The 22,137-nt window shown below is 40.6% G+C and overlaps 1 protein-coding gene across 11 annotated transcripts in view; it reads left to right on the top strand.

Moving 5' to 3' along the window:
• The window catches only part of CADPS2 (calcium dependent secretion activator 2), a 574,734-nt gene that overhangs the window by 196,178 nt on the left and 356,419 nt on the right, over positions 1 to 22,137 (top strand). For all 11 annotated transcript variants that reach the window (XM_060414820.1, XM_060414821.1, XM_012177054.4 and 8 more), the window contains exon 3: positions 9,402 to 9,734. In XM_060414820.1, the coding sequence (XP_060270803.1) occupies positions 9,402 to 9,734 (333 nt within the window). The remainder of the gene's footprint in view (positions 1 to 9,401; positions 9,735 to 22,137) is intronic.

The following is a 22,137-nucleotide window of genomic DNA, read 5'->3' as shown; positions in this document are numbered from 1 at the left end:
TTCTGTCAGTTTTAATTTACAGTTTCTTAACATCTTTGAAGGGAATGGGATTGGTTAAAGGAGTGATTTCTAAACCTTGAAAATTCATGGATCAGAAAGGAAGAAAGGGAAAACCAGCAAAGTCGAATATTTTTTGCCAAGAAAGGTCAAGAACCACTACAAAACAAACAAAACTAACCCACCATCTACTGTTAACAACATTGTATTACAGAGAAGTGACTTGAATCTATGATTTCTACAAATAATATATGGAATAAATTTAGCTTTATTAAAATTACTTTCAGTGTTCATTTCTTTACATTGAATCAGTGAAAACTTCATCCCACACTGGTCAAAACACCCCCATTTGGATTTAATAACTTTCCACAATCCATTAGGACTATGGGGACCTCATTATTTTCTTCAAAATTTGCCTATCAAATGATACCATACTGTACAGAGGATTTTTAAAGGTGCAGTTCTTAAGAAGTTCATAGTCTAAGCAGGAGAGAGAGATAATGATGCTGTACGGAATTTGCTCACTGGAGGACAGGTATGTTTCTTACCTTCAGAGAGAATGGACAGTGCTAAGAAGGCCCAGCCACTCCAGTACTCTTGCCTGGAAAATCCCATGGATGGAGGAGCCTGGTAGGCTGTAGTCCATGAGGTCGTGAAGAATCAGACAGGACTGAGCGACTTCACTTTCACTTTTCACTTTCATGCATTGCAGAAGGAAATGACAACGCACTCCAGTGTTCTTGCCTGGAGAATCCCAGGGATGGGGGAGCTTGGTGGGCTGCCGTCTCTGGGGTCATACAGAATCGGACACAACTGAAGCGACTTAGCGGCAGCAGCAGCAAGAAGGCCCAGAATGAACAAGTGGCGTAAACTGGACAGCATCACAGAGGAGGAAAGAATGACAGGAGTATATTCTGCCTGATTCTCTTCATTCTGTCTGCTCCTTACTTTCTCCCCTTCAGTTTAATGAGCCATAAGTTGATAAAGCATCATATTTGATTGCATGGTCTAGGCTTAAATTTTCCCTCCTCTACAGTTCGGCTGTGTGACCTCAGACAAGTGTCTTTACCTCTCTGTGCTTTAGTTTCTTACCTTTAAAACAGATACCACCACCTACTTTATGTTTCAAGGTTAATATAAATAAATACCCTAGCATAAATTTCAGCTGTTTTCAAATGCAGTCTTTCTCATGTAACTCCCTGACTTGAGCATTTGGATGGCGTTCCGTGCTCTAGGAATAAAGACTAGACACCTTTCGAGGACTTATAAAGCCAGTCCCTTCTCTCTTATCACTGTAGGTTCATTCCCTTCACCAAAGCCCACTGAGGCCAGCTGGGTCCCACTCACCCCACTGTCCCTTGGTCTCCCCTCGTATCTCAGCTGATTCTTCTTGGTCTTCATCCGTCATTCACCTCCTCAAGGAAGCTCTGTGACTTCCTCCGATAGATTCACAGCCTTGCTACAAACTCTCATCGTGCCAGAAGTGCTCAGTTCTCAGTAACATTCATCATCCCACAGTCATTTTAGTTTCTGTAGCTTGCTTCTTCCACTATAAGTTCTGTGAAGGCAGCAAACCTATACCATTTTGCTCACCAGTAAATCCCCAGCACTGAGCACATTGCCCAGCGTGGAGTATGTTTTGTTAAATATTTATGAAACAAATGGTTGTGCTGTTGGGGTGGAGACTGTTGGAGGTTAAGTATTTTTCTTTATTGGAACAGAAAGTATGTTCTTGGGAGCAGTGGAAGAGAATGCTGGAAAGATAGGTTGAGGGAGACTTGGATGGATGGTATGCCTGAAATTATATAGTGCCAACAGGGAATAATCTGTCAACTAGCTTTAGACATGAGAAGTGACCTGATAAGAAATAATGATATTAATGCTGGAAAACTGGGAATTATTTGATATCTAGTAAAATTTAATTCATCCCTGTTATCAAAAAAATTGATCATGGATTTGATAACACCTGAAAAATAGTTTAAGAAAGGGTTTATCCACAGGCCACATAGGTTATTGAAATTATTAGACAGTGTTTTCTTTGTCATTATTAAGGAGAAAAAGGCATCTGTTATAAGTGGGGCTCTTGTTCTTTCTCAGTGTTTTCCTGGCTGAAAACATGTTGGCAGCCTTCCCAGGAATCATCTCATAGATAGCCACAATGATTTGGCAAGCAGATAATGTTTTTCTCATCATTATACAATCCTTTTGAATCAAGAAGCAATGCATATTTCACATCAAAAGCAATATGTAAACAATAAGTACTTTTGTAAAAAAAAGTATATTTGAAGTTTTATTTGGACAGCTGAGCAGACTTAGCCTTTGCAGATATAGCTGCTTGTTGCAGTCACCACATTTCAATTTTGTTGTTGGTTCACCATGGCTTGAAGATAGTAACTTCTGTGGTCTATAAACTTAGCAGGTGAATGGAAAGAGTGGCAGTTGGTGGTACTCAGAGGACCCGTGTACAAGTTAAAAATCCCTAAGATGTGGAGAAAGGTGGCATGCATACTATGTTAGCTTTCCGATATGAGGACCATCACACCTCCACCCCCACCCCGCCATGCTGAATTGGTGTGTTCAGTGGCTTTTTCAGAAGGAGATCAGTGGTTGGTAATTCCATAAGTGTTGGCCAGCACCCAGCATACTGTATGGCTCTCGGGGTGAACCCTTGGTAGGAGGAGGAGGGGTACAGTGGGATGGAAGAGTGGGAAAGAAGAAAAAGCAAAGGGATGTTACTTTTAAATTCCAAAGGTGGGGATTCAGTCTCTATTCTCCCAGTAACTTTGTGATTTTCGGCCAGTCACTTCTCTCCCTACCCACTTGATCTGTCAAAGAGACTGATGATGAAATAAGGCACAGGGATGATGAGGATGAAAGGAGATAATATACGAAGAGCTCTGGGAAGACAAAACCTGTTTATCAATGGGTGTGTTGGTAAACTAAATTCCTGAAGCCATTTCTGTGCCAGGATAGCCCCCAGGTACATGTTCTTCAGACAGAATTTCATTAGAGAGGAAGGCACCCTAGACACAGAGACGAGCATCTGGGACTAGCCTTCACATGGGGTTACACTTTACCTGCCTTTAACTTGATAAGTGTTATGAAAGGACACAGGAATCAAGATAGTTGCAACCTAATGAGACTAAATCTATCATTGTTACAGTTTCTTAACTTACAACATCTGAAAATTTTTAAACTATAATTTCTGCAAAAACAGCACAGGTTGAGAATTAGACAATAGTATGGTTTTTAGACAGCATACATCTTATTTTTTCTCACTGAACTGGTTTCTCTGTGACATCACTTATTGTGCCTCTTTCCCTGAGATGTCTTTCCTTCTCCCATCATAGGAACAGGGTCCATTTCCTATACTTCTTTCTTCTGTAAACATAACTGAAACTCAGTAAACCATACTGGTTAATTATTTAAATTATACAGTTGCCTGGAGGGGAAATATTGAATTATTAGTTTAACCATCCAAACTGTGTATTCCCCTCTCATTCTCTCATTCAGTGGATACTCTCTAAGTGCTTACCTTGGTCGTAGGTTGGCCAAAAAGTAAGATTTTATGGGAAAACCCTGAATTAACTTTTTGGCCAACCCAGTACTAAATGCCACAAATACAGTGGTGAGTGAAACTGTATTTGGTTGCATGGAACTTAGCCTTATGTGAGTAAAATGTAATAGAATTGACAATTAAATATTACAGTTACAAAGTGACTTTGAATGAAGAAAAAAGGGTGCTAGGATTGCATGCAAACAACATAGGTTGTGGATGATTCAAGGCGTTAGTGGGGATCTGGAGAGCTGTTAGAGGTAACTTGGGGGTTGTGAGATGAGCAATGTGAAGAGTTTGGAGGAAAGATGGTGGAGGCAGGGGATGGAGACTGAGTGGCAGGGCCATTTGCAGTGAAGCCAGGGTGGCAGGTAGTTTGGGACCAGAAGTGTAGGACCTCAAAGGCCTTGCTGATGACTTTTGGTGGAAAGTCAGAGAAGAATTTTTAAGCTAGAGAAGAATTTAAAGGATCAGACTAAAAATAACTTTTTTTTTTTGTTTTAATATCAGTGTAGAGCGCAACTTGGGGAAGATCAGAGTAGAGAGGCTGTCAGGAAAATTTCCAAGGCAGGAAGGAAGGCCAATTAAGAGGCAGCTACTCTTAGTCTCAGTGAGGGGCATGAAGAGGTGAGGAGGGATTTGGGGGTGGGTAGGGTCAACAGGGTTCAGTGAGAAGGTGTATGTTGGGAAATAAACATTGAGGAGATGGTGGAGTTAAGAGTTTCCAGGTCTCTCCTGAAGGGAGGGGGAAGTATTGCTACTCACTGAAGCAGATGGGCAGAAGGGTGAGCAAATAATGGGAAGAGTCAGGAATCCCATTCAAAGTTTGTTAAATTAAGGGTGGCAGTGGGATGTGTAAGGAGAGCTCATGAGTCTCTCGTGAAGTTGCCATCGAGTTGTCCACTGAGACCACACTTATCCTGTGGCTCAACTGGGCTAAAGAATTTGTTTTCCAGACCACTCCCTTGGTTCTGGGCTGCCTGCAGAGGACTATTAGACAGAGAACCTCAGTTCCTTGCCTCAGAGCATCTTGCGTCCACCCCCAACCACCCTGGGCAAGGATGGGAGAGCGCATGGCAGGCTTCCATATACTAGTCTCAAAAGCGACGTACTTCATGGTTCTCTGTCGTTCAGACCTCACACCGCCCTTGTTTCCTGATTGGTCTCCCTCACTGCCTACATGTCATCTCCCAGTTTCAGCTTTTTCCCTCCCCCTCATTTTCCTTTTCACCCACGTTTTCTAGAAGGACAGTTTATATTTGCTGTCTTAACTTGGTGACAAGGTGTCGTCTCCTGCTGCAGATGACTGCCTACCCTTTACCTATCTTCTCTGCCACAGGGCCCTTGACTGTGGTAGAGACAAATCCCTGCCAGTGTCTGTGGTACTTGATTCTCTCTCTCCTGACTGCTAACGTGTCATGTTTTTTTGCCATCTTTTTCTGTGACACTACCCACCTTCCCCTGGATCCCATTCTTCTGCCCACTTAGTAAAGGTAGGTATTTCAGAGAGTTTTGCTCCATACTCTGGTACTGTTTTATTTGGTTTTCAAAGCTGGCCATTATCAAAACTAAACTAATAATCAATGACCATGCCCTCCCCATCTACCCACCACCATCTGCAACCCCTGCCCTCCGCATGTGGTTCTGTCTGTATTCTTTAATTATCTGTGGCTAGTGGAATCCAGACACCCCAGTAAAAACTGAATTGTGTTTTCCATGCCTTTACACGTCCTAGAACTCATCACGATGTGTTAATTATCTCCCTTCTGCCTCTCTCTCTAGCCCATGATGCTTGCCCTAGATCAAGGCCTTAGTGCTTTTTGCTTGGTCTCCCGTGCTCTCTGGTAGCTGATCCCGCTCCCTGTTCTGGCTGATTGTCACCACCAGTTGTTTGTCTGAACTGTGCTTCTCAGTGTTTGAGCAACGAGGTTACCCACCATCATCCTGACCCTCCGGCAGAGCTCAGATTCCTGGCTTGGCACAAACTGCATTCAGCCATCTGGTCTCTGTTGGTCTGATTGGCACAACTATTGCTCCCTTCACCCTTATATTTAATGTTCCTGAAGTATAGGAATTCGTATATTTCCCTCAAAAGGTCATGCGATTTTATACGTCTTTGCTTGTTATCTTTGACTTTTCTGAAATGTATTTTCTTCTCCCTTTTCTCCTTACGCAACCCGCAGGTCATTCCGATCATAGACCCTTTGTCTCTGTCCTGTTTTTCCCTCCTCCCCAGCCTTGCCCCCCAGATAACCGAGTTGATAACCTCCTTCTCCTTCCCTCCCTTTGCATAGCTTTAGTCCTCTAGGTTTCTGTGTGTCCTCTCTCTCTCAGGGGGTATGAGCTGTTTGAGAGCAAGGTCTTTGGTTCACTTTGTGTCCCCAACTCTTAGCAAAATGCCTGACACATTGCTACCCCTTAGGAAATGTTGATTCAGTAACATGAATTTGTACTGAGTCAGTATGAATGTAGGTATCATTTTATAGGGGAAATTAAGACTTTATAAACCTAAGTTCATCAGTGTCCTTGCTTCAGAAACACTGTTTGGTGACTTGGTAGAATTTAGTACTAACTGTTAAGCAGAAGAGATTGAAAAAAAAAAAAAACTGAAACCCCTGCCAGCTAAAAGCATTAGATATCAAAGTAATTAAATGTTTTTCTGAAGCCAGTCATAAGGCATTTATGTTGTACTTAAAAAATATCTTGCCATCCCAGCTTTATATGATTACTGCATTTTCAAAAATTGTTTCAATTTCAAATATCTTCCCCTTAGAAGTAGTCTTCCTTGTAACATTTCAGTATTTCTGTATCATGGTGCAATCTGGAGATAGAAACCACACAATAACTGAACAGGAAAAGGTATTATAAACAATGAGAGATTTGCTACAGTGGGTAAAGAAAATGCAAGAATATCGGAGTAGCAGACACAGGGAGCAGAGCCCCCAAGGAAGCAACAGATCTGGAGGAGGGTCCCATTCCCTTCATCCCAAAGGCTGGGGCCACATCTCCCTGGAGGAGACGTGGAGTGTCCTTCACAGACAGTCACCGCCGTATTGTGCCAGTGGGACCCGCGGGAGTCTGCCTTCTGCAGTGCTGCACCGCACAACTGCCCAGGAACCTGCCAGGGGGAGGGGTGCCTCTCTAAGCCAGCCTTGGGGTCTGCAGAGAAGCTGCCCCAGGGATGGTACCATGTGCCTGTAGGTAGACAAAAAGAACCTAGAACTAGAGCCCTCATCCTCCAGTGTCCCTCCAGCACCCTCTAAAATTGTGCCAGCTGCCAGAGGCAGGGCCATCGAAGGCCAGACTGGAAAGCAGGAGAAAAGAGGTGGAGACACCCTGGTGTATTTAGATGGATAATAGTTAAAGGCATTTTTAGGTAAAATATACTATATTAAGTATCTTAATTTTATTTTCCTTGATCTAAATAAATGCACTCTTCTTATACGTGTACCTTAAGATTTAACCGTAATTGAGCCACAGCTGGTTAAAAAAAAGAAAAAAAGAGGAAACATTGTGTATATGTGTCATATGTTTGCCTGCTATAAAATTCACAACCCTTATAAGCTGTTGTTCAGTTGCTCAGTCATGTCCGACTCTTGCGACTCCATGGACTGCAGCATGCCAGGCTTCTCTGTCCTTCATCATCTCCCAGAGTTTGCTCAAACTCATGTCCATTGAGTCAGTGATTCCATCCAACCATCTTGTCCTCTGTTGTCCGCTTCTCCTCCTGCCTTCAATCTTCCCCAGCATCAGAGTCTTTTCTAAAGAATCAGCTCTTCACATCAGGTGGCCAAAGTATTAGAGTTTCAGCTTCAGCATCAGACCTTCCAAGGAATATTTAGGATTGTTTTCCTTTCGGACTCACTGGTTTGATCTCCTTGAAGTCCAAGGGACTCGCAAGAGTCTTCTCCAACACCACAGTTCAAAAGCATCAGTTCTTTGGCACTCAGCCTTCTTTATGGTCTAACTCTCACATCCGTACATGACTACTGGAAAAACCATAGCTTTGACTAGACAGATCTTTGCTGGCAAAGTAATGTCTCTGCTTTTAAATGGGCTGTATAGTTTTGTCATAGCTTTACTTCCAAGGAGCAGGCTTCTTTTAATTTCATGGCTGCGGTCACTGTCTGCAGTGATTTTGGAGCCCAGGAAAATAAAGCCTGTCATTGTTTCCACTTTTTCCCCATCTATTTGCCATGAAGCAATGGGACCGGATACCATAATCTTAGTGTTTTGAATATTGAGTTTTAAGCCAGCTTTTTCACTCTTCTCTTTCACCCTTACCAAGAGGCTCTTTAGTTCCTCTTCACTTTCTGCCGTAAGTTAGTAAGTTAGTCAACCAAAATATTCAAGTCAGGAATCCTCCCTGGCCAATGAGCAAAGATAGGAAAACAGCATTTTGTACGAATGGTCTGAAAAAGGGAGAAATCAAGTGGGGACAAGGTTTAGGATATGGTAACTCATGGCAGTCATTGGGGCTGCTTTGCATGGACCGTGTGTGCTGCTGGCCTGCACGCAGACAGACATGGTAGCAGCAGAGAACAGGGAGTGGGGTCTTGATTTAGGAGCACCTCAATGGCACCCCACTCCAGTGCTCTTGCCTGGAAACTCCCATGGTCAGAGGAGCCTGGTAGGCTGCAGTCCATGGGGTTGCAAAGAGTCAGACGTGACTGAGCGACTTCACTTTCACTTTTCACTTTCATGCATTGGAGAAGGCAGTGGCAACCCACTCCAGTGTTCTAGCCTGGAGAATCCCAGGGACGGCAGGGCCTGGTGGGCTGCCGTCTTGGGGTCGCACAGAGTTGGACACGACTGAAGCGACTTAGCAGCAGCAGTTTCCTGAGTCAGTGCTTAGGAAAATGATTGATATTAACTTGTGTTCCAGAAGTCTTAACAACAGATGGAACTCATGGGGGCTATGTTAAATAGTCCTGCAGGCTCTTTGGAAGAATATTTTGTTATTATAGGAAGAAAACAGGAATAAAGTCAGTCTCATGTGACCTATAGAGGGTTCATAGAAATATTAATAACAGAATCAATGTTTCGCGAATCCTGACTGATGTTTGTTGATAACTGGGTCTTTGACTTAGAAGAAAGGAGAGATCTGAGGCCAAGTCTGATGTCTCCCACACAGGATGACCTTACTACTTGTCACCCATCTCTTCCTACACATTTCACAAGTGTCTCTCTCCCTAGTTGTCGTTGTATTTTATTTCTTAGCTGGCATTCGTGGACAGCTAGAAGTTTCTTAGATTTTGCTTTTCCATCATGGATTCTTCACAGCTGTGAGAAGTGTGTGCGAAGCTGGGGAGCTGGTGAAGTCATGGATAGGAGCAGGTGTACCCCACCCCCATCTGTACAGGAGTTGTGATTAATGATTGTACCCGGAGGATATTGACTTAGAACCTAGACTTACCACACTGTTAGCTTTCAGTTTCTCAAACCTTCTCCTTACTGAAGAACTACTCAGAACTCCCAAGTACAGATAGAGAAGCTGGGTCATCTCTCAATTACCTTCTCAATCAGCTCTTGAGGGTATCAGTTGCAGAGATCCCCCCACATGACCTTCAGGTCTCCACATGACCTTCATGTGGCGAGTCTATAGGTCAAGGACGGATCATCTTAGGAGGTTCTCAAAACTCATTGTTTTTTCTCCTAAATATTTCAGCATTTTAAGAGAGATGATTTGGAGCTTCCATTTTGTCACTAGTTAACGTGTTTTACAAAACATCTGAACCACTGAAGAATGTCTGGTCTCATAACTCTTGGATTGCTAAAAGCAGTTGGCATTAGTGGCCCTACCTAATTGTAAGTGGGTTTTTTAATTTATTTTTTGTTTTGTTTTCAGGTTTTTCTGAAGAGTGATCGAGTGGCCAGAATGGTTCAGAGTGGAGGATGTTCTGCCAATGACTTCAGAGAGGTGTTTAAGAAAAATATAGAAAAACGGGTGCGGAGTTTGCCGGAAATTGACGGCTTGAGCAAAGAGACAGTGCTGAGTTCCTGGATAGCCAAGTATGATGCCATTTACAGGGGTGAAGAGGACTTGTGTAAACCGCCTAACAGAATGGCCCTGAGCGCTGTGTCTGAACTTATTCTGAGCAAGGAACAGCTCTATGAAATGTTTCAGCAGATTCTGGGGATTAAAAAACTAGAACACCAGCTTCTTTATAATGCATGTCAGGTAAGTGATTATGCTATTTCCTCTTCTGCTGTCTGACTCAGAAAATGAATACCCAGTGTTTGCAAGCCTATAAAGAGGAACTTTACGTTCTCTCATCACTTTGTTTGAAAATTTGAGTGAAACTGAATTTTAATAAGTCAGATAATGACATTTGGAAGAAGCTTTAAAGAATTATTTGATAGAAGAAGAATATCTGTGCATTTTATTCAACAAGTAATTGTTCACATGTGCCCTATCTTAGACCATCAGATTTGTACCTATTGGGTATATATGGGGCATGCCCTGAATAGTAAAGTGAAAATCATTTGTTATCTGAAGAAGCTTGGCAATTTATAATAAATAGGTATTCCTCACTGCAAAATAGTTTTTCATACAGATATGATACTCTTCAGAGTTTTATGACAGTGACTGAAATTTCAAAATTTTTCTTCCTTAACCCAGTCAGATAGAATGAATTGAAGAAGGTTGCTAAATTTCATAATTTAGCAGTGACAGAGTAAATAATATATTTCCTCCTCAGTTGTTATTTTAATCATGCATATCAAAAATTGAGTAAAATGTCCGGTTTGTTCCATGTATTTCACCTTTGGAGCCTATAATTTGTCTAAATGTATGCCTTCCATAGTTGTATTTTGTTTGCTTATTTTAGTGGTATAAGTGATTGAACTGTGCCCTAATAAACAATGTAAGTTGACAAAATTCTGGCATTTTAAAATTTGTATGTTCATTAAGAGTGATACTTCTATAATGTACATATGTTTACATTTATTTTCAATCTTTTTGCAAATCTGCTTCTCAATTTCTGTATTCTATATGTGTCATTTACTTTGCATTACTAATTTGTGACTCATTTCTAGCGAATAAATTAGCAGAATTAATTAATAGACAAGCAATGTGGAACCTTAACTCTGTGAACAATTCATGCATTCACTATAATTGTTTTCACTGTGTTATTAAACCAGGTGGTGGTTTTGATAATACTGGAGGATGCCTATGAAGCTAAAATCTTCCATTGTAAAAGAAGCACTACTGGGACTTTGTATTTTTAATGAAACAGTAACTCACTTGTATAGTTAAATATTGATGAACATAATTTATTAGTAAGAGTCAGCTTTAGACATTCAGTAGATGTTTACCAACTAGTCAAGTCAAAAACTTTGCTAGGTGTTGGGGAAGCCAAGCTAAACCAAATAAACTACTTGTTCTCTATGTACTGAAGTCTTAATAGAGCAGATAGGCCTCTAAAATCCATGATTACAAATGCTTTAGAATTTATCCTGACTTTTACAGGGTCATCACATAAATTCCTGTGGACCTGTGAGTTTAAATTAATTCAAGATGTGTTAAATTGAATCTTTTGCTTACTTCTGCAGATGACTTCTACAGCAAGGGTTTTGACTTTTGACCCCCTGGTTTCTGTCCTCTAAGGTCTGGAACATACTTCTAGTTTAAATCTCCATCTGTAATAACACATGTATTTTTTTACCTTCAGTTCTGTTGGTATTTAACCTCCTGTATCTTGATGCTTTTTAAGTTCATACACATTTAGCATTTTATGTCTTTTTGTGAAATTAACCTCTTCATATAAACTCCAGTTTTGTCCTTGATAATCTTTTTTCCAAAATCTGCTTTGTCTCCAACTCATATGGCTTCTTCAGCTTTCTTTTTAAAAATTTTTTATTGGAGTGTAGTTGCTTTACAGTGTTGTGTTAGTTTCTGCTGTATAGCAGAGTGAAGCAGTCATATGCGCACATATCCCCTCTCTTTAAATTTCCTTCCCCTTTAAGTCACAGAGCATTGACTAGAGTTCCCTGTGCTATACGGTGGGTTCTCACTGGTTGCACATTTTATGCATAGTCGTGCACGTGTGTCAGTCCCAATCTCCCAGTTCATCCCAGCCCCCCGACTTCCCTCTTTGGTATCCATAAATTTGTTTTCTGTATCTGTGAATCTTCCTTCTGTTTTGCAAGAAACTTCATGTGTACCATTTTTCTAGATTCCACATACAAGCGATATTATACAATTTTTTTTTTTTCTAACCTCACTTCACTCTGTTTGACAGTCTCTGGGTCCATCCACGCCTCTGCACATGGCACTATTTCATTCCTTTTCATGGATGAGTATACTTTAACTTTCTTTTGGTTAAGGTTAGCATGGTGTATCTTTCTCCGTCTGTTTACTTTTAGCCTATCTGATCCTTTGTTTCAAGTGGATTTCTTATAAACACCTTATTACTTTTTGGTTTTGGTTTTAATCAGTCTGACAATCTGTCTATTAATGGGTGTGTTTTGACCATTGTATTTAAAGTGATGGAATTGGATCAAATTCCAGTCTTTCTAAGCCATGGCAGTTTTTTGTGTTTGTTCTTTGTTTCCCCTCCTTTTTGTTACCTTCTCCAGTTTTAACTGGATTTTTGTGTTGTTCCATTTTATAGCCTATTTTGATATACTGCCTATCTTTTAAAAGTGTCTTTAGTGATTGCCCTTGGACTTACAATATACACTTTAACATAATCTAAGCTCATCTTCAAATAACACTGTAGGGCTTCAAGTGTAGTAGAGGTCTCCCATAGTAAAGAATTCTCAATTCTTCACTCCCATTCCTTGTGAAATTTCTGTCATTTATTTCACTTATAATGTGTTCTATTCACCCATCATATGGTTACTAGTATTGCTTTTAATAGATAACTTTTATATCAAATAATAATAAAAATAAAAGATACACACATATAATTTCACCTTCATTTATTCCTTCTCTGACACTTTTCCTTTTTCATGTAAAAGTTTCTGACCTGCATCATTTTCCTTATCGGAAAAACTTAACATTTCTTGAAAGGCATGACTGCTGCTGCTGCTGCTGCTAAGTCACTTCAGTCGTGTCCAACTCTGTGCGACCCCATAGACGGCCTCCTACCAGGCTCCCCTGTCCCTGGGATTCTCCAGGCAAGAACACTGGAGTGGGTTGCCATTTCCTTCTCCAATGCATGAAAGTGAAAAGTGAAAATGAAGTCGCTCAGTCGTGTCTGACTCTTCGCGACCTCATGGACTGCAGCCTTCCAGGCTCCTCCATCCATGGGATTTTCCAGGCAAGAGTACTGGAGTGGGGCGCCATTGCCTTCTCTGGAAAGGCATGACTACTGATAATGAATTCACCCACTTTTTGTTTTTCTGATAAAGTCTCTTCCTCCTTTATGTTTAACGGATAATTTCCCCAGATAAAGTCTTACCAGCTTTTTTTTTTTTTCTTTTAACACTCAAGATTTTACTCCATTGTCTTGCTTGTGTAGTTTCTGAGAAATTTCATCAAGCTCTTATACTTGATTCTCTCTATATAAGATGTTTTATTTTTGTATTTCTCTTTGTTTTTGTCCTCTAGCTTCCTTTAATATTTTCTCCCTATCTTAGTTTTTTGTAGCTTGAATACGATATGCCTGCCTAGATATGAGTTTTTTATATTTTTCTTGCTTGGAATTTTTTTCAGCTCTCTGAATTTGAGGGTTGGTGTCTGTCATTAAATTTGGAAACTTCTCATCCATTATTAACTTCAGGTATTCCTTATATCCTATCTTTACCTGCTCCTGCTAGTATTTTACTTATCTTTTTAATGTCTAGTTATGTTATTATTCATAGTTCTGGAATGTTCTGTTTTGTGTGTGTTTTATTTTTTGTTTGCGTTTTATTTCTTTTTCTCTTTGTATTTCAGAGAGGAAACATTCAGCTGACCTTCAGGTCTGTTGATTGTTTCTTCAGAAGAATTCTGATTCTAAAGAAAGAATCCATAGGTTTACTGATGAGCCCATGGAAGGCGTTGTTCTGTCACTGATTTTGATTTCTAGCATTTCCTTTTGACTCTTTTCTTAAAGTTTCCATCTTCCTACTTCTGATTTCATGATTTCAACTTTTTCCATTAGAGTCTTCAATATGTTATTACTTTAGTTCAGTTTCTCACTTGTGTCCGACTCTCTGTGACCCCTTAAACCGCAGCACACCAAGCCTCCCTGTCCATCACCAACTCACGGAGGCTACCCAAACCCATGTCCATTGAGTCAGTGATGCCATCCAACCATCTCATCCCCTTCTCCTCCTGCGCTCAATCTTTCCTAGCAGAAGGGTCTTTTCAAATGAGTCAGCTCTTCACGTCAGATGGCCAAAGTATTGGAATTTCAGTTTCAGCATCAGTCCTTCCAGTGAACACCCAGGACTGATCTCCTTTATGATGGACTGGTTGGATCTCCTTGCAGTCCAAGGGACTCTCAAGAGTCTCCTCCAACACCACAGTTCAAAAGCATCAATTCTTCGACACTCAGCTTTCTTTATAGTCCAACTCTCACATCCATACATGATCACTGGAAAACCATAGCCTTGACTAGACGGACCTTTGTTGGCCGAGTAATATCTCTGCTTTTTAATATGCTATCTAGGTTGGTCATAACTTTTTTCCCAAGGAGTAAGCGTCTTTTAATTTCATGGCTGCAATCACCATCTGCAGTGATTTTGGAGCCCAGGAAAATAAAGTCAGCCACTGTTTCCCCATCTATTTGCCATGGAATGATGGGACCAGATGCCATGATCTTCGTTTTCTGAATGTTGAGCTTTAAGCCAACTTTTTCACTCTCCTCTTTCCCTTTCATCAGGAGGCTCTTCAGTTCTTCACTTTCTGCTATAAGGGTGGTGTCATCTTCCAGCCCAGCGTTTCTCATGATGTACTCTGCATATAAGTTAAATAAGCAGGGTGACAATACACAGCCTTGACGTACTCTTTTTCCTATTTGGAACCAGTCTGTTGTTCCATGTCCAGTTCTAACTGTTGCTTCCTGACCTGCATACAGGTTTCTCAAGAGGCAGGTCAGGTGGTCTGGTATTCCCATGTCTTTCAGAATTTTCCACAGTTGATTGTGATCCACACAGTCAAAGGCTTTGGCATAGCCAATAAAGCAGAAGTAGATGTTTTTCTGGAACTCTTTTGCTTTCTTGATGATCCAGCAGATGTTGGCAATTTGATCTCTGGTTCCTCTGCCTTTTTGAAAACCAGCTTGGACATCTGGAAGTTCACGGTTCACGTACTGTTGAAGCCCGGCTTGGAGAATTTTGAGCATTACTTTACTAGCATGTGAGATGAGTGCCATTGTGTGGTAGTTTGAGCATTCTTTGGCATTGCCTTTCTTTGGGATTGGAATGAAAACTGACCTTTTCCAGTCCTGTGGCCACTGCTGAGTTTTCCAAATGTGCTGGCATATTGAGTGCAGCACTTTCACAGCATCATCTTTCAGGATTTGAAATAGCTCAACTGAAATTCCATCACCTCCACCAGCTTTGTTCATAATGATGCTTCCTAAGGCCCACTCAACTTCACATTCCAGGATGTCTGGCTCTAGGTGAGTGATCACACCATCATGATTATCTGAGTGTGAAGATCTTTTTTTGTACAATTCTTCTGTGTATTTTTGCCACCTCTTCTTAATATCTTCTGCTTTTATTAAGTCCATACCATTTCTGTCCTTTATTGAGCCCATCTTTGCATGAAATGTTCCCTTGATGTCTCTAATTTTCTTGAAGAGATCTCTATCTTTCCCATTCTATTTTTTTCCCTCTGTCTCTTTACATTGATCACTGAGGACGGCTTTCTTATCTCTCCTTGCTATTCTTTGGAATTCTGCTTTCAAATGGGTATATCTTTCCTTTTCTCCTTGATTTTAGCTTCCTTTCTCTTCCCAGTTATTGGTCAGGCCTCCTCAGACAGCCATGTTGCTTTTTTGGACTATAGTTACTTAAATTCCTTGTTTGTTAACTACATATGTGTCCCATCTTAATCTGGTTTGGAGGCATGATTTATCTCCACAGACTGTTCTTTTTTCTTTTTTGCCTTTTGACATGCTTTGTAACATTTTGCTGAAAGCCAGTCATGTAGTATCAGGTAGTAAATGCTGTGATATATTTGCCTTTAGTGTGAACGCTTATGTTAGTCTGACTGGGAGGTTGGTTTAATGTTTGTTGTAGCCACAGGTACAAGAAGCTTTAAATTCTTCCAGTGTCCTTGTCTTTGTCTCTTGTCTTGACGTGGTCTTCCCTAAGTATTCCTCTTCAGAGTGTATCTTGCAGCTCTTTTAGCCATGGTCAGCTCTTATTCTGGAGCCACTGGTAGTATGGTAAGGTTTTGGGGAGAAGGAGTGTGTTCTACCATTTGATAAAGTCTCAGTCTTTCAGAGGATCTATGTCACAAGAAAAGACACCAATTCTGGGAATGATTGAAGGCAAAAAGAGGAAGGGGGCAACAGGGGATGAGATAGTTGGATCGCATCACTGACTCAATGGACATGAATTTGAGGAAACTCCAGGCAATAGAGGAGAATAGAGAAGCCAGGTGCGTTGCAGTCCATGGGGTCACAAAGAGTTAGACCCAACTTAGGGATGGAACAACAACAACAGTATCTCAGCGCAGTAACCTTCACAGATGTTTCTATCCTTTGTCCATGAATATTGTTTTTCCTCTTTATCTACATCCCTTTATCTCCTTCCCTAGCTGAACCATCCCTGTGTGTTTCCTTGAAATCTTGACCCTGTTCACACTGGGTTTTTTGTTATTATTATTTCCTATAGACAGGACAGAAAGACTGCAGAGGATTAGAGAGGGCAGCTTCCTCCTCTAGCTGGGATTTGTTTTTCCATGTTTCCTTCTAGCCAAGTCTTTCCCCGTTTGTTAGGGAGAAGAATCAGGGAGGTAGAACAATGGCTTCTCTTTCCCTCTCCTTGCCAGGTCCACATGTGAAACCTTCTTGGATCCTTACCGTGAGAATTTGATGAGGTTACTGGAATAAGGCCCAGGAAAGCATGGAAGCTCCCTTATGATTACAACCCCAGGAGTTTCTCACTCTAAGCCCTCAGCTTCTAGTTATTTGCCAAAAATTACTTGTCAGATAAATGTTTTTATATTTCTGGCATCCATTGACTTCTGCTCCAAATGTAGTATCTCTCTGTTTTGCCTGTGTTTCCAGATATTAGGTTAGTGATTTGCCCCAAAACCCCATAAGTGAAGAAACGTCATTGATTTTCAGCTTCTCCAACTCTTATTGTAAGGACAAGAAGGATGACATCTTCCAAGCTCTTTACATGTCTGAGCTGAAATTGGAGTTCCTTTCACTTCTAAGATGTGAAAGAAAAGCTTAAAGATTTTTTGATGAACTTAAATTACAAAAATACTCATACATAAGTGAAGAGCTTTCCTTTGGAATAATAATCATTTTTCAGAAATGAGGAAAATGGATTGTTGAGAAAAACAGCTGAGATTCTTTTTTTTTCCCCTCAAGAACCAATCTATCTTATCTGTTCCTTTGTTGTCTTTCAACAGAATTTAAAAAAGAAAAGATTATAGAAACCACAGAAAATAGCCTGCCCCAGTATAGGAAAGGAATGATGTGAGGAGAGAAATACAGAGAGCAGAGCTTGGAGGAGCAGAGAGGGTCTAAAGCTAGCTGAGTGGCTCGCACATGGCTCCAGGTATACATTGGTGGAATTTTCTATACTTTTCCTGGGTCTCAAGAAAGGCTCTGAGGCTTTTGCTAAGTGTAGCACTCTTGCTTCTGTATTTATTTACCCTTGTCTGAGCCCTTGTTTTTGCCAACAGCATCCTCCTTGTTATTGTTGTTCAGTCTCTCAGTCATGTCCAGTTCATTGTGACCCCATGGACTGCAGCACGCCAGGCTTCCCTGACCTTCACCATATCCCAGAGTTTGCTCAAGTTCATGTCCATTGAGTCAGTAATGCTCCTAGGAGTGTCCTCCTAGGAGATCTCAAAGAGGTGTTGTTGCTTCAGGGTCAGAAGCTCAGGATAGGAAGCTCTTCTGCTAGGACATGCAGGAAGTCTACAGCCAGACAGCCCCTGGGGACTTGGGAAGGAAGGGATATGAATGAGGAGACACAGCCAGCAAGAACCCCACATGGTTTTGTAACCCTTGTCCCAGAGCCCTGGGAATTGCATCTAGAATGGAAAAATCAGAAGCCATCTTCTGAAAAAGCATAGGTGTTTCTGTGACTTCCAGTCAAAGCCAAGAACTTAACGAATGAAGGCATAAAAGAAATTCTTAAAGCACTAATTTAGAAGATAGCACATATCACAATTAAGTTATGAAACCAGGGATAATCAAAAGAAAAATTATTTACATGGTATCAGAAATAAAGCGTTTAAGAACAACCCACGTATGACATAGATGAGTGATTGTACTGTTAAAACTGTCAGATTTTGGATTCTTTGGTTTGAGAATATCGTATTTGCATTGGAGCACAAAATGCTAAGGAAAAAAGATGGAAAAGAGTGCAAAGGGTACATTCCGCAATGAGCAACATAACAATACCACAATCTGACACCATTAGCCGTCATTTACTTGAATCAGGGTATTAAAGTAACAAGGGTGAAAGAAGCCTAGTCTGTCAGTAGAAGGTTTAATTTCAGGGTAACTCTAAGGAAATGCAGTGCACTTCAAGTAAATACAGTTATACTTTTGGGAAAATGAAGCTAGTAGATATTAAAGCCATGTGTTTTATATTCTTGGGTATAATTTTTATTCTTTTAATCACCTATTTTTGAATTAAAATACTGTTGCCTAAGTGGTACTAGTAATGAATCAGCTGCCTTTCTTTGAATGGAAATGAAATGCTTTTTAAAGATTATTTAAAAATATGACAAAGGATGGTGCAGTTTGTTCAAATCAATTAGTTAACCCATTCTGTGTAATCCTGTAGGGAACACAGATGGGAACATAGACATGACATCTAGTTATTTGTTAGCTTTAATCTTTAAAAAAAGCAAAGCCCTGCTGTACATGCCTCAGTGATGTGGTCAGTCCCTGATACACCTTCTTGAGGCTGAAGATGCCACGTTGGGGAGGACTGTGTAATCTTCAGGTGTGCCATGGAAAAGGGTTAGGAGGACAAGAAGATGCTGTGTATTCTGGGGAAGGGAGGAGCATGTGCAGATATGGAGATATAAGCAGACCCTTGAGCTGCGGGGAGCTACTAGGATAAGGTGGGGTTGGGGCTGTGGTTTAAGGTGGTATTAGCACTTGTGGGTGTTCTTGCCTGGAGAATCCCAGGGATGGCAGAGTCTGGTGGGATGTCATCTCTGGGGTTGCACAGGGTCGGACACGACTGAAGCGACTTAGCAGCAGCAGCAGCAGCAGCACTTGTGGGTAAGGCTGTTGTAGATTGCAGAGACACACTCCTAAATGAAAAGAAGCAGAGTCTGAGCAGTGGAATACACAGTCCCATATACAGGCTGTCATTCTCCCTCTTCTACTCCTGTATTTTAAGAGGATTAATTAACTGAATTTTACAGCCATCTAAATCCTGATCTTTTCTGCCAAAGGCAATCTTAGTTAATCTTTCATAATCTCATTCCATTCACTGGAGAAAGTCTCACCCGTGTTTACCCAAGAGTCAAAGCAAAGTTAACTGAAATCTTCTTTTTTAAATACAGCCCCCTACTCCTCCTCCAAATTCCTTATATCCTGCAGGCTCTTAATAACTGTATTAAGTAATACTCCTGAATTGTTTGGATGTTTGTAAGGAATAAGCAGGAATATTTATGAATAGTTAAAAAGTATTGTGTTCAGTCTTATGATTTCTTTTCACTAAAAATTCTCAGCTTTAGAGATTAAGTGCTTCAGGTCTAGAAATTAAAAAATAAACTCATCAAAAGAGGCAGTTGCAATGCCTCTTGCATCTCTCCTTGTGAGAGTCTTTGTTTGAAAGTGCAGAAACAATGAGGCATTCTGTTCTGAAGACCCCCTATCAAGGTTGTAAAGGGAAAATAGAGATGCGCATTCTCAGAGGAAATTGATATCTGCCTTTCACCACTGTCATCTTTTTTCTCAACTAGTAGCATGTGGCTGATAATACATTTTATCATAATTTGTCTACTTTGGCAAAAATAGAAAAGCACATTCTATAGAGACAATTACATTTGATAGCAGTCATTGCTAGATAGGAAAATAAAGTTGAGGAAATGACTATTAGCAAGGTATATCTTTCCTTGTGAGTGTAATTTTAAATCTCAAGATGCTTGAGGGAAATATTCAAGTGAATGTCATTAAATGGCAATTGTCATGTTTTAGGAAGCAGCAAGAAGCAACTGAAGGAAGACCTTGAGACTGATTGGATTGACTGTTTTTTGAAATCCTGAATTTAACCATTGGAATAGCTATAAAGTTTATATACATATTCACTTTTAAAAGTGAAGGTATCATGATATAAGTTGATGAATCTGATTTCAGTTAAATGAATTGGAGTTTGGTTAATAATGTTGAATCAATTTCTTCTCTAAAAATTAAGGTTTTAAAATTGTGAATACCACTGTTATATTCTTAAATCAATGTATAGCTTTTATCAGTGTTGCTTCATTTGACTTTGTATTATTATTATTTTTTTTCTGATCTTTGGCCTCTGTGTATGGTAAAGATACAATCAGATGGTAAAGAATCTGCCTCCAATGAGGGAGACCCAGGTTCAATCCCTGGGTTGGGAAGATCCCCTGGAGAAGGGAATGGCAACCCACTCCAGTATTCTTGCCTGCAGAATCCCCATGGACAGAGGAGCCTGGTGGGCTATAGTCCAAGGGATCACAAAGAGTCGGGACATGATTGAGTGACTATCACTTTCACTCATGTGTAGAGGAGCTACATAAAAATATTTCTAAGTAAGATTTCTCCTAAAATATTTTAATTTGTTTTTGCTTTCTCCCAAATCTCATCAGATAAAAATATAGCTTACCATCAGACATTCTGTGCATTATTTTTAGGCTTTTCTTCTTTACCTTGATCTAGCCTATTGAAATTAGGATTTTATTCCAATATTTCCACATTATTTTAAATGATAAGACAACAGAAATCTATAGAGATAAGGCATTTTTATAATAGTAATAAAAGGGAAAAGTATATTTGCCAATGTACTTTGTGACCTGTTTTCATCTATTCATGAATAACAAAATTATATGAATCTACTGTTCCAAGTATAATATGAATGGTGTTCTCAATTTTTCATGAAAATATGTTAATAAAATATCCTATCAAAATTAAAATGAAATATATGTGATAAACATATTTCTTTTATACACTCAAAAACGCTTGTTGAATTCCTTCTAAAAATACCAGTTAACAATGAAGATACAAAAATGACAAGATTTTATCCTTTCACTCGAGGTAAAATGACAAGATTTTGTTCTTTTCCTCACAGTGTTTGGTGTGGTCAGGAGACAGGTATGTAAACAAAACATGATGAATGGCATAATTAACCAGTGTGTCTCTGCGGTTATTTATGAGGCAGAATGTGAGCACGTGGATGGCAGTATCTTAATTTGGTCCTGGAGGATCTGCATGGGTTTCTTTAGTGCTCCTCCCCTCCACGTTAGAATGACCTGAGGAGCTTTAAAAACCCCTGGATTCCTGGGCCTCACTTCAGACTAAGTGAAACAGCGTGTGGATGTGGGGCCTGGTGTCTGTCTTGTAACAGCTTTCCCGTGTGATGGCTGAGACTCAAGGACCCCTGGCCTGACAGTTCATTTGAGGACTTCATGCCGTGGTCACATCTAACTCTAGAGGATGCTGGGAAGCAGTCTAGCTGTGTGCCCAGAAGAAGAAATGATTTGGAAGAATGGAAACTCAGTCCTCTTTTGGAGCTCCAGTGAAGCTCTGAGGAGGAAAGTTTCTGAATTTTGGAAGCTGCACAGAAATTTAGCGAGCTGGAGGAAAACGACATGGGCACGAGGAGAATGAAATGGCTTGGCATCTGTGGGGTTTGTGTTTTGCTGAACTAACAGATGAGGCTACAGAGTTAGGAAAGGACGCGAATATTAAGGACCTTGTATGCTAGTTGGAAGAGCTTGGGATTATCACATAATAGGGAACACTGTTGGTCTGTGAGCGAAGGAAATGACAGGAGCGAGTTGGGATTCTGGAAAGATCGCTCTCTGTGTTGTAAAGAATAGATTGCATGTGGCCCATCCCCTGTCTCACCTGACCTGTGGGCATGGCCAGCATCGCTAGAGACAAAAATGGAACATGACCTGCGTGTTAATCGTTCCAGTAGGTCTGAGGCTCTGCTTCTTGCCCTACTGTGCTTCTGTTTTCCTCTGTTGGCTTATGAAGTTCCTAGACAACTGGATTTCAGTTGGGCATCTCTCTTCATATTCTCCTGGATCCATACCCTGTATTAGGCTCCAGAATCCTCCTCTGTTCCGGCACTTGGAGCTTTAATCTGAGTCAGAGCACTCGACCACCTGCTTGCCTTAAGGCACCTGTGCATGCTCAGTTGTGTCCATCTCTTTGCAACCCCATGCTCTCTTTGTAGCCCTCCAAGCTCCTCTGTCATGGAATTTTCCAGACAAGAATACTAGAGAGGGTTGCCATTTCTTCCTC

Source organism: Ovis aries, chromosome 4, assembly GCF_016772045.2.
Source record: "Ovis aries strain OAR_USU_Benz2616 breed Rambouillet chromosome 4, ARS-UI_Ramb_v3.0, whole genome shotgun sequence".
NCBI classification, from domain to species: Eukaryota; Metazoa; Chordata; class Mammalia; order Artiodactyla; family Bovidae; genus Ovis; species Ovis aries.
The sequence above is the reverse complement of the archived record's forward strand: the minus strand, read 5'-3'. Positions and strand labels throughout refer to the sequence as shown.